This window comes from Sceloporus occidentalis, unplaced genomic scaffold (genome assembly GCF_023333645.1).
Source record: "Sceloporus occidentalis isolate IW3139 unplaced genomic scaffold, rSceOcc1.0.p SCAF_1, whole genome shotgun sequence".
Taxonomy (NCBI): Eukaryota; Metazoa; Chordata; class Lepidosauria; order Squamata; family Phrynosomatidae; genus Sceloporus; species Sceloporus occidentalis.
The window spans coordinates 184803686-184821293 of record NW_028316981.1 but is presented as its reverse complement, the minus strand read 5'-3'; the positions used below and the strand labels follow the sequence as shown (position 1 = coordinate 184821293).

General features: G+C 43.8%; 1 protein-coding gene across 1 annotated transcript in view; it reads left to right on the top strand.

Annotated features, from left to right (window-relative positions):
• Positions 1–1544: 1544 nt before the first annotated feature.
• Positions 1545–17608, top strand: part of VAV1 (vav guanine nucleotide exchange factor 1) — an 89818-nt gene continuing 73754 nt past the window's right edge. The window contains exons 1-2 of the mRNA XM_089535511.1: positions 1545–1580; positions 4219–4428. Coding sequence (XP_089391637.1) covers positions 1545–1580; positions 4219–4428 — 246 coding nt within the window. The remainder of the gene's footprint in view (positions 1581–4218; positions 4429–17608) is intronic.

The following is a 17608-nucleotide window of genomic DNA, read 5'->3' as shown; positions in this document are numbered from 1 at the left end:
GACCTGGAGATTCCTAGAGAGGTGTCCTCTCAGGTATAAACACGATGTTTTTGTTATTTGCGGTTTTTCTGTATTCACAGGGGCCTCTGTGAGTCTGAAAAACTCTTTCCTTAACCGGCACAGAGGGATGGGCCTCCATGGAAAGCGCATGATAGGCGACGTCCTCCTCCTTGACGCAGGTTCCTTGCGGCTCCGTAAGTCTGAAATGGGGACAGGAAAAGGCCATTCAGTGTGACCACTCCAGATATCCCTAGCACCACTGACTGTCTAGAAAGCCCACAAGTGGCATCTGCAAAAGCCGTAGCGTGGAGACAGGAAAAGACCTTAGCGCAGAGGAGAGAGATCTGGAAAAATTCCCCAAAGAAACCCCTTGGAAGCTCCACTCAGCCTTTCCCCATTTCCCAAAGGACGATATGAAAACACCAGCAGATCTACCATATAGACTCGACTATAAGTCGACCTCACCTATAAATCGAGGCCAGGTTTTGGGGCCAAAATGATGGATTTTACTAAAACCAGTGGATACGGTGACGCAGATTAAAGAAGGAAGGAAGTGAGGCAGTAAGAAGTAGAGGCAGAAGGAACACACTGACCAGTATCCAACGCACTGACCGGTATCCAATGCACTGACCAGTATCCAATGCACTGACCAGTATCCAATGCACTGACCAGTATCCAACGCACTGACCAGTATCCAACTCACTGACCAGTATCCAACGCACTGAGCAGTCAATAATATGCAGATTAAAGAAGGAAGGAAATGAGGCAGTAAGAAGTAGAGGCAGAAGGAAGGAAGGAAGGAAGGAAGGAAGGAAGGGAAAGAGACAGACAGAAGAAAGGAAAAGAAGTAGTAACAAGTTGAAACAGAAAGAAGGAAGGAAGGCAAACCAGAAGGAAGGAAGGAAAGGTGAAAGGAGACAGAAAAAAGGGAGGGCGGTAGTAAGAAGTAGAGACAGAGGGAAGGAAGGAACGGAGGGAGGGAGGAAGGAAGGAAAGAAGGAACAGAGGGAAGGAAGGGAGGGAGGGAGGGAGAGAGGAAGGACGGAAGGATATGGGGACTTACCTTGGAAGGGGAAGAGACAGGGTATCGTCCTCCTCATCCATTGGTCGTATGGAGCAAGAAAACCATTTGACCACAGTCTTCTTGGCTCTCTGCAGAGGCAAGAGAGGAATGAGAGTCAGAGAAAGGATGGCTGTCCAGAGCCATGGCCTCAATGGTCACCTCAGGCCTCCCGATTCTCTTTAGAGAAAGTATTCTCTAAATTACCAAGAACTCTTCTGACTAGATTAAGATGACTACCCACAACGGATATCCCGACTATCCTAACTACACTGTTTTTAAAAACTGAATTGCTTATAACTGTTTTCATAACTGTTTTTTAATATTGTATCTGACATGTGTCATATAGTTTTATCATACGTACACCACTTTGATCTGGAGGAAAAAGCGGTATATAAATAAAAGCTTTATTATTATTATTTTATTATAACCAGTGGGTTTCTATGGCCGAGCTGGAATTCGAACCCTGGTCTCCCAGTGTCCAATGCCAAACCGCTACGCCACGCTGGTCCTGCACTCTGTAAAAAGATCACTGGGCAATTCTACCTGTTCTCTTGATGGCCACCCTTGGAAACAGAGGGACAGGATGAGGCAGGAAACTAGTTCTCCCATTCTCAAGTTCTCCTTCCGTTTCATTCTTCTTTACTTTTCACCTTGAAAAAGAGAGTGAAGGGAAACAGAGGGGGGAAATAACCCAGTCTCATCCAATTGCAGCTCATCCAATTGCAGTCCTATGAAGGCAACGGCTGTTTCTCTTGCAAGGGAGAACAGTTAGCTTCGGAGACATTAATTTCCCATGATTGCGTCTCACACAAGGGGCTGGTGTTTGCTAAGAAGGGAACGCGGTAAGGGAAAGCCACTTTGTCTGGCCGCTTTATAGATAAGTGCCGCTCGGTATAGAAATTACCGCTGTGGGGGGAATATATATAAGAAGAGCTCTTGGTGGCAGAGTTCGAGAGAGCAGCCGAGCAAAAGAGGAGGATTAAGCCATTGATATGGCCTTCAGAACTCAGCAAGGAGACGGAAATGTCACAGAGCCACATTGCTGGGCATGGCGCATAGCAGGGTCCTCTTTGGGAAGGCGGAATGACCGAGTTCAAATCTCACCTTTGCACTGAACTCGCTATTTATCGGTGGCCAAAAAGATGCATCACCACCTTTTGAGCCTTTTTGCAGAGAGGTTTCTCTTGCGACGAATTAGTGAAAAACAGCAGCAGATGAGGAAGATGAAAGTGTGCCTTTGTACGAGAGAGGAGCATGGAACCATGAAAAATCATTTTACTTGGAAAAGAGTGTAAATTCCAAAAAGCAAACCTTGGTTTTGCCATTTTATCTAAGTGACCCCATTGTACTATGCCATTATATTTAATGCGACTTGAGCTTCCAAGGATTTTGGTATACATGGGGAGTCCTGGAACCAAACCCCAGCGGATACCAAGGGGCCACTGTATTTTTCACCATAAACGCGACCTGCAACAAAATGTAGCCCTGCGTCCTGTTTAATGTCTCCACCAGCCAGCCATGCCTTATTTTATGATGCTCCGTTCTGTAATAGTACCTTCTGATTCAGGATATTGAGAAACTGGAGTGTATCCAAAGGAGGGCGACTAAAATGGTGAAGGGTTTGGAAGCCATGAAGCCCTATGAGGAACGGCTTAGGGAGCTGGTGATGGTTAGCCCGGAGAAGAGAAGGTTAAGAGGTGATATGATAGCCCTGTTTAAATATTTGAAGGGAAGCAAACTTGTTTTCTGCTGCTCCAGAGACTAGAATGCGGAGCAATGGTTGCAAACTGCAGGAAAAGAGATTCCACCTCAACATTAGGAAGAACTTACTGATAGTAAGAGCTGTTCGACAGTGGAATACGCTCCTTTGAAATGAAATTTATGGGGCTGTCATAAGTCGAGACGCAACGTGAAGGCACATGCACACAACCTTCATGTTGCACTGAGATATAATGGGGACATGTCCTTATTTAAATGTTTAAAGTCTTAGGAATTTGGGGTAAAGTTCCAGGAAAAACTGCGGCATACAGCCAATTATTTATTATTATTAACCTTTATTTATAAAGTGCTGTAAATGGCTTGTCTTCTTCCAGGCAGGCCTCTTGGAGCTAGGGTTGCCATAAGTCAGGACCTCCAAACTGGGACAAATGTAGGACAACATTTTTCAAATGTAGGACACATTTTTTTAAAATGGAGGACATGCGAAAAAATTTGATGATTTTTTAAAAATGTTAATATAAATGTGTTTCTTCGGCATGATCAAAACGGAGGACATTTGGGCATTATTCCTAGACAGATGGCAGAAATGTACATCCCTTTCTGGCCAACCCCCCCTCCCCACATTCCAAACAACACATTTGGGCATTGAACATCTTGCTTTTTTAAGAGGTTTATTGCATAACCAAACTCTTTGGGTTTCACACTGAACATGGGTTCACATGGCTATGCATATTGAATATGTCAAGGTGGTTTAACAAGAAGTGGATTTGCCCTCGGATTCAGAAGTGTGTACTTGGTCAAGGGACTTTGGTTTTTCTTCACTGCGCATGAGTTTGCATGAGAGTCAGTGCATGCCTCAGAAATTGACTGATATCATCACCACCACCATCATCATCACCACTATCCAAGGCAGACTTTTTGGCATTAAAAGCTCCAAAGATACACAGAAAGCACACTTTGGAAAGTCACACTGTCTTGCCTTCAGAAAGAGTGAGTGCACGCCTCAGAAACTGACTGATATCGTCATCATCATCATCATCATCACCACTATTATTGTTAAAGCTGACCTGTACAAATGGAATGGAAATCCTTCTCCTCCTCCTCCTCCTGCTACTCTTCTTCTTCCTCCTCTTCCTCCTCCTCCTCTTCATCCTCCTGCTACTCTCCTTCTTCCTCCTTCCTCCTCCTCCTCCTCCTCCTCCTCTTCCTCCCTCCTCCTTTGCCTTCCTCCTTCCTCCTCCTCCTCCTCCTCCTTGGGCCCGGCCCGGCCCACATGGGGACCGGAGGAGGAGTTCCTCCTCTTGAGGCTGGCTGGCCAATGGGGGCAGACTGGAGCTGCAACAGCCCACCCCCTGCCAGCAGCCATTGGCCAGCCAGCCCCAGGAGGAGAAACGCCTCCTATTTAGCCCTGAGTGCGGCCCTGCAGGCACACGCAGGGCTACAGGAAGCCGCCGACCTGCGCGAAAGGCCTTGGTGGCGGCGGCAGCCTCAGCATTGGCGCCCTGTGCATTGCATGTGCTGTGTGCAGCGCAGTGCAGCGCAAAGGCCGCAGGAGCGGCTGCGCGCAAAGGGGAAGGGCCATCACAGGTGCCGCTGGCGCCAGCGGGACTCGGCAGGCCCCTGCAGAGGAGGAGGCGGACGCAGAGGTGGGTGGCCAGCTGGCTGCATGAGGCCGCGGCCACAAAGAAGGTGTGCATGGCGGCGGAGGTGGCCATGGGCGGGGTAGTCCTGCCTGCAGGCGGGATATGGCATCCCTACTTGGAGCTAACCTGCCTCTCTCTCCCTCAAGATGGAGGATGAAGGGAGGGCTTGTCTTCTTCCAGGGAGGCCTGGTGGAGCTAGCCTGCCTCTCTCTCCCTCAAGATGGTGCCTGAAGGGAGGGCTTGTCTTCTTCCAGGGAGGCCTGGTGGAGCTAGCCTGCCTCTCTCTCCCTCAAGATGGTGCCTGAAGGGAGGGCTTGTCTTCTTCCAGGGAGGCCTGGTGGAGCTAGCCTGCCTCTCTCTCCCTCAAGATGGTGGCTGAAGGGAGGGCTTGTCTTCTTCCAGGGAGGCCTGGTGGAGCTAGCCTGCCTCTCTCTCCCTGGTTGTAACGGCAAAAGTCTTGTTTATTCCTCAAAAGTCCTGGCATGATTTTTTCCTCCGTTGCTTGCTCCACTTAAAATGCAAACTCCCCAAGAAGTGACCTCAGTACAGTGGTACCCCGGGTTACGAAAATAATTCGTTCCGCCGCCGCTTTCGTAACCCGAAAGGCTTCGTAAGCCGAAAAGCCCATAGGCGCTAATGGGGAAAAGCCGCGATTTGGTGCGAAATAGCGCCGAAAAGCACCAAAAGTTTTTTCGTAACCCGAAAAAACATTCGTAACGCGGAACAGTTTTTTTAAATAGATTTTTTTCGTAACCCGGAAATTTCGTAAGGCGGCGCATTCGTATCCCGGGGTATCACTGTACAGGCAATAAAACTCTTTTTATGGGATTCATAAAACATATTACAAGGAAGAGGTGGCTGTTGATATGGCAAATGAGGTTAATGGTGGGTGCTGCTTCTGATGTATTTCCAACCTTTATAGATATCTTTAAGGAGGGAAGGCATTCTCAAAGAGACCTATGAGGACCCCAGGAATTTCATAGTTTTCTTAGGCAAGGAATTCTCAGAGCTTTGGCAGCAAAGTGGGAAAGAAGGAGGGGAGAGAAACTGGGGTATGTCAAAAGCAGCTGAAAAAGTGGAATGACAGAGGATTAACTTGGACAGCCCTTGCCAAATCAGTGCAGTTGGAGGGTAGAATCAAAAGCCCCATACAGACAGGCCAAAATAAAGCTGTTTTGGGTCACTTTGGAGGTATGCTGTTTAAATGATGCATGTGTTCTAAGAGTCCGGAAGCTACACCAAAGCTGCACTCCATTCCTTAGGACTGGAACATGGCTTTGGTGTGGTTTCTGGACTCTTAGGACGCATGCATCATGTAAACAGCATACCTCCAAAGTGACCCGAAGCAGCTTTATTTTGGCCTGTCTGTATAGAGCCATAGAATCATAGAAAAATAGAGTCAGAAGAGACCACAAGGGCCATCCAGTTCAACCCTTGCCATGCACTTCCCTCAACCAGAGCAAGAAGAAATATCCGCACATCTGGAGCCTCTAAGTATCCTCAGAGCAAAGGTGGCATTCCCACTGGCCTAAAACGTGGATTAGGATGCGAATTAAGGGGGCATCGTTCCCATTTAACCCCGAATCCGATCCGCATTGCCCAGGAATCGTTCCCATTCAGTTTCTAATCTGATTCGGATTTTATTGTATAATCCGGATTATATGCCTATAAACTGGTTTAAAAAAACAGTAGGTTTTAACGCGGATTATTTTTGCTCCCGGGGTCCGATTCGCTGTATCCGAATGGGAACGAAAGGGTGTCTGATTCGGGAACCTGGAGATGGGATGAGCAGCGCTCAAGGGGCTGGCCTGAGGGTGTCACCCTCTTTGTCCTCTTTCTGCATCGCCAGCACCATTTTCTTCAATTTGCATAGACTTTCCCCCAGTGGATTGCAACCTCTCCTCTGCTCCTCATTCATAGACTGATGTGTGAGGAGACCCATTGAACACCATTTTAAACTATTATTTTTTTCTTTTTTCACCTCTGCCTGAGCGCTTGTGCAGCAGATGGGCTTTGCAGTACATCCCTGTTTGATCACATCCCCAGACAGCCCAGGGAGCAATGGGGGAGGCAAAAGAATTTGGGGGAATAGAGGCTCCTTTTCTCTTTCCCAGAGGAACTATGGGAAGACACAGGAGAGCCTGGACGCCCAGGGATCTGAGGGGGGGATCGAGCCTTCTCACTTTCCCATAGGGAATCTGGGGAGACACAGGAGAGCCTGGACGCTCAGGGATCTGAGGGAGGATAGAGCCTTCTCTTCTCTCTTTCCCAAAGTGAATCTGGGGAGACACAGAAGAGCTTGGATGCCCAGGGATCTGAGGGGGGATCGAGCCTTCTCTTCTCTCTTTCCCAGAGGAACTATGGGAAGACACAGGAGAGATTGGACGCCCAGGGATCTGAGGGGGGGATCGAGCCTTCTCACTTTCCCATAGGGAATCTGGGGAGACACAGGAGAGCCTGGACGCTCAGGGATCTGAGGGAGGATAGAGCCTTCTCTTCTCTCTTTCCCAAAGTGAATCTGGGGAGACACAGAAGAGCTTGGATGCCCAGGGATCTGAGGGGGGATCGAGCCTTCTCTTCTCTCTTTCCCAGAGGAACTATGGGAAGACACAGGAGAGATTGGACGCCCAGGGATCTGAGGGGGGGATCGAGCCTTCTCACTTTCCCATAGGGAATCTGGGGAGACACAGGAGAGCCTGGACGCCCAGGGATCTGAGGGAGGATAGAGCCTTCTCTTCTCTCTTTCCCAAAGTGAATCTGGGGAGACACAGAAGAGCTTGGATGCCCAGGGATCTGAGGGGGGATCGAGCCTTCTCTTCTCTCTTTCCCAGAGGAACTATGGGAAGACACAGGAGAGATTGGACGCCCAGGGATCTGAGGGAGGGGATCGAACCTTCTCTTCTCTCTTCCCCAAAGAGTCTCTCCCCACTGAAGCCCACTGCCTTCTCCTCCTTGACCCGATTTGCCAAGCCTGAGCTTTGGATGCAGGGTCTCTACCCACTGAACCCCACTGCCTTCTCCTCCTTGATCCAGTTTTTCAGCCCTGGGCTTTGGCTGCAGAGTCTCTACCCACTGAACTCCACTGCCTTCTCCTCCTTGACACACACACGCACGCACACTAAATAGATAGATAATACACACACACACACACACACACACATGTTTATATATGGATACTCACACACATGCATATATATATATATAAACGCACACAAACATAGGTATATACACACATACATATTTGTGAGTGTGTGTTTGTACGCACATATATATACACATATGAATGTATATTTGTGTGTGTGTATATATATATATATATATATATCTAAAGTAAATTATAAAGTAGCAACTTTTTTAATTTACGAAATAAAACTCATCTGTAGTTCCAAACCCACTGTAGAAATAATACAGTTTGAGACCCCTTAACTTTCCCTGGCTCAGTACTAAGGAATTATGGGAACTGTTGTGTTTGTGAGACATTTATTATCCTCCTCTGCCAGAGAGTGCTGGTGCCATAATAAACTACGATTCCCAGGATTCCCTAGCACTGAGTTACGGCAGTTAATATGGGGAGACACAGAAGAGCAAGGGGTTTAGGACGAATAGAGGCTCCTTCTAGTCTGGGGAGACACAACAGAAGAGTGTCGGATGCAGCCGATTTTCATTGGTTGCCCCCCCAAAAAACAATAGCCCCAAGACTTATGATGTCTGAAGCCTAAGCGCTTGATTGACAGCTTGCAGACACAAATGGGAATGGGGAGCAAATTAATCCGCTTTAAAATACAGCAATGTAAAATAAATGGGAACGAAAACAGGGTCTAAATGAATCGAGGTAATTTGCCCCTTTTCGTAATGGAAACGATGGAAAAAATTTGAATTATTCCCGGAACATAATCCGAATCAGAATCGCGCCAATATAATCCATTTTATCTGCCAAGTGGGAATGCCCCCTCTGTTGCAACCTGGCACCAAAAGCCTCTGTTTCTTCAGCCCTCTTTCACCTCTCAGTGTTGACGCTGTGAAAAAACTGCCAGACAGCAAACAAGGAGAAAAAGTTGGGGACTGGCTGGAGATAAAAAGCTTTTGTAACAAGGAACTTCTTTGTTAGAGTTATTGTTAACAGAGGCATGCCTGTAATTTCATTGCTCTTACCTCTACCTCCTAATTGATTCTCAGTAGACTTTTTCCCACTCAAACACACATCCTGCCATAAATTCTCAGACCAAGCAATCCCACAGAGAAATATTTTTGTTTCTTTTCCTTTTAAACTCAAAGTGTACATCCCATTTGCTGATATTGCTTATATTGGAATGAGAATCATAACATGCTCCAGATGTTGTTACACTGCAGCTCCCAGCATTTTACACCATTAGCTGGCTAAAGGCTCTGGAAAATGCAGTCCAGCAACATATATACAGATCTATATGATTCCCACCCCTGATTTATATAGCTATACATGTGCACACCATTGACATTATTTAAAACAAGGGACTTTCAAAAATTGTCTCCAAACTTCAAAGTTCAAACTTTAAACTTGACAGGAGGATGTGAATACATTTGGTGGCTATAATGCTGAATAAGTACAGGGGGGTGAAAAAAGGAGGAAGCACTATGCACAGAATTGCAACAGAAGGACACTGTTGCAGACATAGCGTCTAACCCAGTTTCCAACATCTAAGAACCACTTCACGCCCTACACTGCACTTGGCTTGCCCTAGTATTTTGCTGGTGTTTTTATTGTAGTAACCATGTGAGTGGCAGTCATGCATCCTGAAACATGCTGGGGTTCATGGCCAACTGTAGCCTCATATTGCATGATGTTTAGGGATGTGTGCTGCATGCAAAGATACACAAAAAAAAAAAAAAAAACACCTATTAGGCTTTCAGAACACTTGCCTTTTTTCCATGTTGGAGAAGTAAAGCATGGTAACATTATAATGCTAGAATTTCTGTGATGTGAGGAATGACAGGAAAATGGAGATTAAGGGAGCAATTAACCAGCTAAATTGGGAAAGATTATCCTGTCATTTGTTCTTTTGTGTATACACATTCATAACTGAATATTAAAGTTACGATTGTCCATGCCATAGTATTTCCCATTTCTAGGTACATTTCGTCCTTTGTTTATGTGGGGTATCCATTCCGGACTCCCCCGCATAAAACAAATACTGCCTAGGCTCATTTAAATGAATGGGGCTTGCGCATGTGGCGGTGTGGTAGTGTGGGGACACGCACTCCATTCATCCCTATGGGACATGCCACCCCTTCCTCTCTGTGTGGCTTTCAGCGTATGCTGGGAGCCACATATGACACGGGCGCTCTGTATATGTGTGAAAGCTGGACAGTGAAGAAAGCTGATAGGAAGAGAATCAACTCATTTAAAATGTAGTGCTGGAGAAGAACTCTACAGAGACCCTGGACTGCTAAAAAGACAAACAAATGGGTTTGGGAATAAATAAGACCAGAACTATGGCTAGAAGCCAAGACTCTAAACTAGGAGTGTCATACTGTGGTCAGACAAGACTCACTAGAAAAGATGATAATTCTTGGCAAGATGGAAGGTAGCAGGAAAAGAGGGAGACCACAGTACCAGTGGAAACACTCAAGGAAGCCTGCGTTTCCTAGGTTGGACGATAGGGTGACTTGAAGGTCTTTATCAAAATCAGCTTGACAGCAGTTTAAAACAACAACAACAACAACAACATATGCATACAGGAGTTGATGGTGTCTATGGTGCTTTGCTTTTTTGCATCTATGTTTATTATGTATTGTTTGATCTTATTTCTGGTCTGTTGACTGCAGTAAATAAATGGATGGAAAACTCTCTGAAGATGCCAGTCACAGATGCTGGTGAAACTTCAGGAATAAACTCTTCTGGAACATGGCCACAGAGCCTGAAAAACCAAAAAACTATGGATGGAAAACTACTTGTCACTTCTTCCAGCTCTAAAGATTAAAAATGAGTGCCTCTAAGCACTCATTTATAAGGAGAAAGGCAGGATATAAATCAAATAAATAGAAATAGAGAAAAAAGAAGATAAGGTGTATTGATGGCATTGTGGTGTTGATGCCCCATAAAATTATTTTTATTGAAAAAATTATTATGTTATTGAAAAATGGTGGCTTCACACCAAATACCTCACATGGATGCATATAGGCTTATGAGGGAGTCCACTTGCTTACAGGGCATAGATTTTTTGTTTCATTTGCTTTTATTGAATTGAATTTACAGTATTTATTTTTTCAAGATAGCAGTGTACAACAGCATATTGCAATATAAAAACCATAACAGAACAGATCAAAACTAAAGGATGCAAAACTGGCCCCCAATTATTGTACAGCAGGGTCGAGAAAACAGGTTTGTCCAGGAATTAACGGAGTTGTGTCAGTTTGTAAAGTATATTTGCAGAAGATGGTGTGTGAATCGTAACTTTAAGTTGATGTGGATGGTCATTTACATGTTCAATAAAAAGTATCCAGTCCTCTTGAAACATGTCTTATCTGGTTTGTCCATTACAAAACTTCATTGTACTAGCAAGTTTTCCCATCAACCACATGTTCCAAACTTTCTCCCACCAATGATCAATAGTTAAATTTCCATGTTTACAAGATTTGGCCACCAGTATTGGCACAGCCGTAATAAAGAAACCAATCAATTTTCTGTGTTTTAAGATTAACATTACTATTAACAAATACTGACAGTAAAATTAAAGCAAAACAAAAGTATACAGTTTGCCGGGTTTATTGGTATAGATTATTTTGGTGGGGAAAGTAGTGGCTCAAGTCTAGTCTCCTCAATCTGTCATTCCATAAATTTTACAGGAAAGAATATTAGTATACTGACCACCTGTAAGAGAAATATGAACAAACAGGAGCCAAAGAAAGATATTTGGTAAAGGAAGATAGGCACACCAGAATCAATACAGCCTACTGGGCAATGACATTGAGAACCTCTGCCATGACTGAGTTGCATTTGGGGGCTGGCTGAGCATAGTCCATTTATTGCATTTGCACTCAATGTATGCTTTTTGGTGGAAGAAGGTGCAGCAAGATGCTCTACATCCAGTTAATCAGTGTACTAAATGATGTGTCTTCCACCCAGTTTGATATTTTGCCCTGTCTACATGGCCCTTAACCTATGTGCTAAGTTTAGTGAGACTTTTCAAGGATGAAGATGCTCAAATGAGGTAGTAAATGTGCCATCCATCTCTGGAAAGCATGGCATAAATTTCTGCCTGTGTTGTGACCTCAAAACATTGCCAATGAAATCCAGTAAATGTTTTCTCTACTGGAAAAAGTCAATATTCTTGGGATTCTAACCTATATGCACATAGGGAGTGGAAAAGATACTTTTTGGACTGAAGCTCAAAATTCCTTAAGGATCATGACCAAGGATTCTGGAAATTGTTTTCCAAGCTCTGCTGTAGACAGTCTACACATGTTGAGCGAGGTCCCTTCAACTGTGCCCCTCCAATGTATAGAGGGTGACAAAGACAACTATAGTGCATGTGGAACTAGCACATTTGCACCTGCTCTGCCTCACGTGATTCTCATCACATGAGGGAAATTAATGTTCATGTCTTTCCATTGTGAGGTCTTGCTTGCTCAACAATGTTGGTAGCTAGATATGGTCATCGCAGCTAGAGCTGGAAAGAGTGACACATAGTTTTCCTTCCATTTATTGATAGGGGCCAACAGGCCAGAAATAAAATCAAACAATAAATAATAAACATAAGATACAAAACAATGTAAACCACCATCAGTTCCAATATACATGTATACAGTACAAAAGAACAAATGATGGGGTAATCCATCAGAAGCATCCTTCCCTACTCAGAAATAATTAATTGCTTCCTTAATCTTACTCCCACTTTAAAAAAAGGGAGAGAAAGAGACTACAGATTTAGCATTTATGGGATTAAGTCTGTCAACAAATATTTAATATAAAATTAAATAGCTCTTCCTGCTAGTATGGCCAATAAAGAAACATTGTTTACTGACAGGCATCAACACAAAATTTACAATGTAGAAGAATATATTCTATAAATTCCACCTCATGTTCTTTACAAGGACAGATCGTAAAGGACAAGTGAGTAGTAACACAATTTGTGGGTGTTTAAGGGCCCATACAGACAGGCCAAAATAAAGCTAATTTGGGCCACTTTGGAGGTATGCTATTTAAATGATGCATGAGTCCTAAGAGTCAGGAAGCCACGCCAAAACCACGCTCCAGTCATTAGTTTTTGGATTGACACCAGTCCAGGGACCACCACTTTGAATAGTACTCTTCAGAGAGAGGTAATGGTGAACCATCTTTAAATCACTAACCTTGTAGCGCCTTTAAAACTAACTGAGATAAAGAAGTTGGTAACATATGTGTTCGTAGATTTATACTACCAACTTTCTCTCAGTTAGTTTCAAAGGTGCTACAAAATCCTCTTGCTTACTGATCCAGATTAACATGGCTATGCCTTTGAATTCTACCTGGGAATAACTCTTTTCACACTCAGTTTACACTTCCATCTCAGTAGATGTCTATAGGACTAAAGCTTAGCCTACTTTGGAACCCCTTCATATGTTTTGAATGGGCATATATCCTAAACTGCACAACAGGTACTTTAATTATATGCAGAGTCTATGGTAAAATCAGACTGCTTTCCAAAAACTAGCAAGAACGTCTGATAGCATTATGGTTATATTGTTAAGATTACAAATTTGAAGATGAACATGCAGCTGCATAGAATTCTTCCTAAGGTAATAAGTAAGGGGTGGCGGTGGTGATAGCATTGTCTTGAAGAGCATTTTGATCTCCAACAGTAATCCAAAGGTCATGTTTAGATACATCACATAAATATGAGTTTTACTAATGGATTTCCACAGATTTGCTCTTTGAAATGAACAAAAGTATGCCACATTTGTGTTTCATTTTTTTTTCCTGGTCAGTTGCCAAACCTCAAATCTATTTCAGGTTAAATTTCTGCTAACTCTTCCAAGAAGCTGATGGATAGATTGTTTACCTCTGCGGCTTTTTTTAGTGGTCCTCTGTGCTCTCACACAAATGGATGTGAAAACTCATTTATGTGAGGGCACAGATGACCACTCGAAGAACCACAGTTATACATAACCAGCTGTTCTTCTTCATTGTGGTCTCTGTGCCTCACAAAAATGGGTTTTTGCACTTGTGCAGAGACCTCATTCGGAAAGTTTCAGAGCTGAGTAGCTTTGGTGGGAAACTCTACACATTCTCCACACTGTGCATGGTCCAGCTCTCCAGGCTACTCAGCTCTGGAACTTTCCAAATGGGATTTCTGCACAAATGCAAAACACACACACACACAAAAAACACATTTGTGTGAGGCACAGAGACTACGACTGAGAAGAACACATTGGGATATATGGTCCCAAACCTTGAACAAAGGAAGCTTTCTGACCATCGGCATATCTACTCAGACATCACTTTTTTAGCATGACGATGCAAATCATCTCACTCATGCATTCTGGGTTTGTTATTCATACTATGGAACCACATCAGTGTTCATTTCTGCAAGTTCGGTTGCTCACATGGGCAAGCATTCAAATAAACATGGAGTCAATGGTTCGATTGCATCCAGAACTCCTTTTTGGGTATGCAGTGTTTTATCCCAGGTCTGTTTGGGTCTGTACACATTGGTTATATATTCACACTACCGACAATGCAGATCTTTAAAAACAAAAACCTCAGGGAAAACTCCAATATCTATTATCCTGGATTAAGTGGGTTTTCTGGCAGCCCTCCCCCAAACCTTGAGTGCATTCAAGATTAGTGTGAACAATGGAGATTTAACCTGGATTCATCCTGGATTAACTTCACAGTGTGAATAACCCCTGAGTTTTGAATAGATGGGTATCTTCCTGATGCTTATTTGTTGGACAGTTTGGGCTTGGCTTTATCTAATTTTCTCTTAGCTTTTCTTTTTCTTGCTTAAAATAATCCACATTACTAGATAGTCCTCCACTTTTAAAAACCCTATTTGACATATTTTCTGTGAGTTTCTTTTTCTACCTTGCCATGCTTCCTTTTAAAAAAACAACAAAACAAATCACTGTTTTTCATTATCTTTCCTGGTACCAAAAACACATCCTGCTTTTCTTCAATGGAGCACATCAACTCTTCCTTTTTTCTTTTATCATTTTCTTACATTAATCTCAAGTTCCTTGTTCAGGTGGGCAATCTGTTCCTGTGTTTCTTTTCAGTTGTCTGTCAAACTGAATCTTAAAATTTTTATGTTTTCATTATTTTTTTTAAAGGCAAGAAAAGTAACACTAAACCACACATACCTCTCCAGCTACAACTATGTGTATGACAATATAACCAGGTACATCTCTACAATATATAATTTAGCCACACATATTGACCTAGCAGATTGATTACTCGTTGCTTCTGGTTCAAATGGGCGATTTGGTCTTCCCTTCTGATTCTTTTAGCCATGACTAGAGGGCTAAGTCTGAAAAAATGTGTGCTGTGCACATGTGCACACAATGTCAATAGTTTGGAGTACTTTCCTCCACAATATCACTTATTAATCATTCCTTTGTAATTGTTTTTTTTTAAAGTAAGCTTTCTGGACAATATCATACTACACTGTTATAGTGCTATTATCCCACTTTAACTGCTATTGCTGCCTTCTGTGGAATCCTGGGATTTGTAGTTTAGGAAGGGGGCATTTAGAATTCTTAGACAGAAAGCTCTTAGGCCTTACAAACAATATAAACATTATAAAAAAAGTTAAATAGTATTTTGAGACCTTCTGAGAGCACACACACAAGGAATTATCTCTTTCTAGTGAATAACCTCCCAAAGGCCACCATCTATATTTACATGATTTGAAACCACGTCTCCTTAATTTAGCCAAAGATTTCACTGGGCAAGTCTACACTTACTGTAAAATCTAGGTGGGCCCCAGGTTTTCTGGATTTGCAGCAATCCGAGGATTGTTTACACCAGTGATTTCCAAACTCTTGCCTTTCAGGTATTTTGGACTTCAGCTTCAGCCAGACCATTGGCCAAGTTGGTTGAAACTTCTAGGAGCTGAAATCCAAGATACATGGAGGACAAGAGTTTGGGAATCACAGGTCTACACTGTCACTACAGACGTTGAGGCAAACTGTGGCAAATTTGGCTCAAGCGGCCACACGTCTCCCCGTTCTGAGGTCAAAATGTTGTAAAATGATGGCCTACAAGCCAGTTTCCCTGAATCATTTTGGGTCACACATCTTTGGCCAGTCCACTTAATTTTTTCCCTGGCTGCCAGGCATGCGAATATACACATTTTTGCCCCAGTCTAGAACACTCCTCTGCCTCCTCTTTTACAAAGGGGAGAATGGCCTTTGGCCATCACTAAAGGCATGACTCATTGGAAAAAACAATAAGGAAAGGCAGAGGGAAGTAGAAAGAGAGGAAGGCCATATGCTAGATGGATGGACCCTAGGCGGTCACAGGTACGAATCTGTAGTAACTAAGCAGAGCAGTGGAGGATGAGGGGCTTGGAGATGTCTCATCCACAGGGTTGCCATGGGTCAAGATCGACTTGGAGGCAGTTAATAACAAAAACTAATGTGCAGATACAGGTACTGCATAAATATCTACCGATCAGATATTTTAATACCCAGTTATGCATAGAAATGCAACACCCTAAAAATGACGAACAAGCTGCTCAAACTTCCTGTCTCTTGAGAATTGTCACTTCTTAGCAGGAATAATCATGAGGCCACCAGATCCTGTATGTCCTGGCCCAACCACCACAAGTTCCTTCCTGCCAACATCAATCTGTCAACCGCACATCTGCTTATCTGAATTTTCCAGGAAAATCCAGATAAAATAGAGATTTTTTTTGCAAGTTTAAGCCCTCAGGCACCCCAAATCCCTGCTCCCACTGCAAATTAGTTAGAACATCATGTGTCCAGCTCGCTATCAATTCAAAGTGGTTGAAGTTTTCTTTTTTTAAAATCATGTAGACAACCCCACTGACTCATTTTGTTTTTAGGAAAAGCACTGTATTACATGATGAGTGTCACAAAGTTGCTAGGCAGACCTGGCTTCCTGGAAAGCATTCACAGTTTGGGAAGACTGGTGGTGGTGGTGATTGGGGGGGGGGGGGGAGAGCTGTGGTCAAATTGGAGTGTGTCTGAGGTTGAGGAGAGAGAGGAAGAGATAAAGGGTTTTCAGTTAAGATCAAATAAGGATTCTGATAGGAGAATTGAGTTCAATTAGTTCAGAGGGAACTGAGATTTGCCTGTGCTGACAAGTCATTAAAGCTGGCCTGTGGGTGGAGTTGGGGCATGGCGTCCACACAATGCAAGCCCTGACTGCATCCCCATGATGGCATGATGCTGTGTGCCGTACCACATGGTACGCAGCATCACGGCACTCCTCTGGCACTGCGTTTAGATGACACAGCACCAAAGAAGTGCTGTAAAGCCACGGCACCAATGACTACAGCACCAGCGGCTACAGCGCCAGCAGCTACGGTGTCCTTTCCAACTCCTTTTTGTGCCACTGAAAGGCCAGATTGAGGCATGTGCAGTTGCCGCAGCCCCAATCTGGCAAAGATGGAGGCGGTTGCAGGTCACCCCTTCAGGGGCGGTCTGCACAACCCCTCAGTTAGACTAGACAGGTCTGGTTGGTCTTCCAACACAGGGTGAGAGAGTGGAGTACAGAGCATTTAAAAGCCTGTTTGTTGTTAATGTAACCACACTAAACGTGAAGTAATCTACATAAGATAGTTTCTTTCTTCATGTTATTTAATAGAATTACTGTTTATTTTTATTTTTTTACAGTAGATGTCTCTGTCTGAGTGATTTGTACAAGCTATAACCAAAGGCAAGCATGCTACCTGAGATATTTAACTGGTTTGTAAGACACTTGGGACCCTGACCTTTATCCACCTCAAAATAGCATTAATAAAGTAAAAGCAGGGCAAATGTCAGTGACTAGGGGCCTTCTGTGGAGAAGAAGTAAAGGTAACCTAAGGTTTGAGAGAAGATCCTCTCAGAATGAGCTGTTGTCAGGCACCAGAGATCTCTGACAGAGCAGGCTGAACCAGTGGCGTCCCTAGGGTTGGTGTCACCCGGTGCGGTACCTCATGGTGTCACTCCCCCGATTGATCTTCTCCCATTTCACACAATATAGAATCCTTAGTAATGT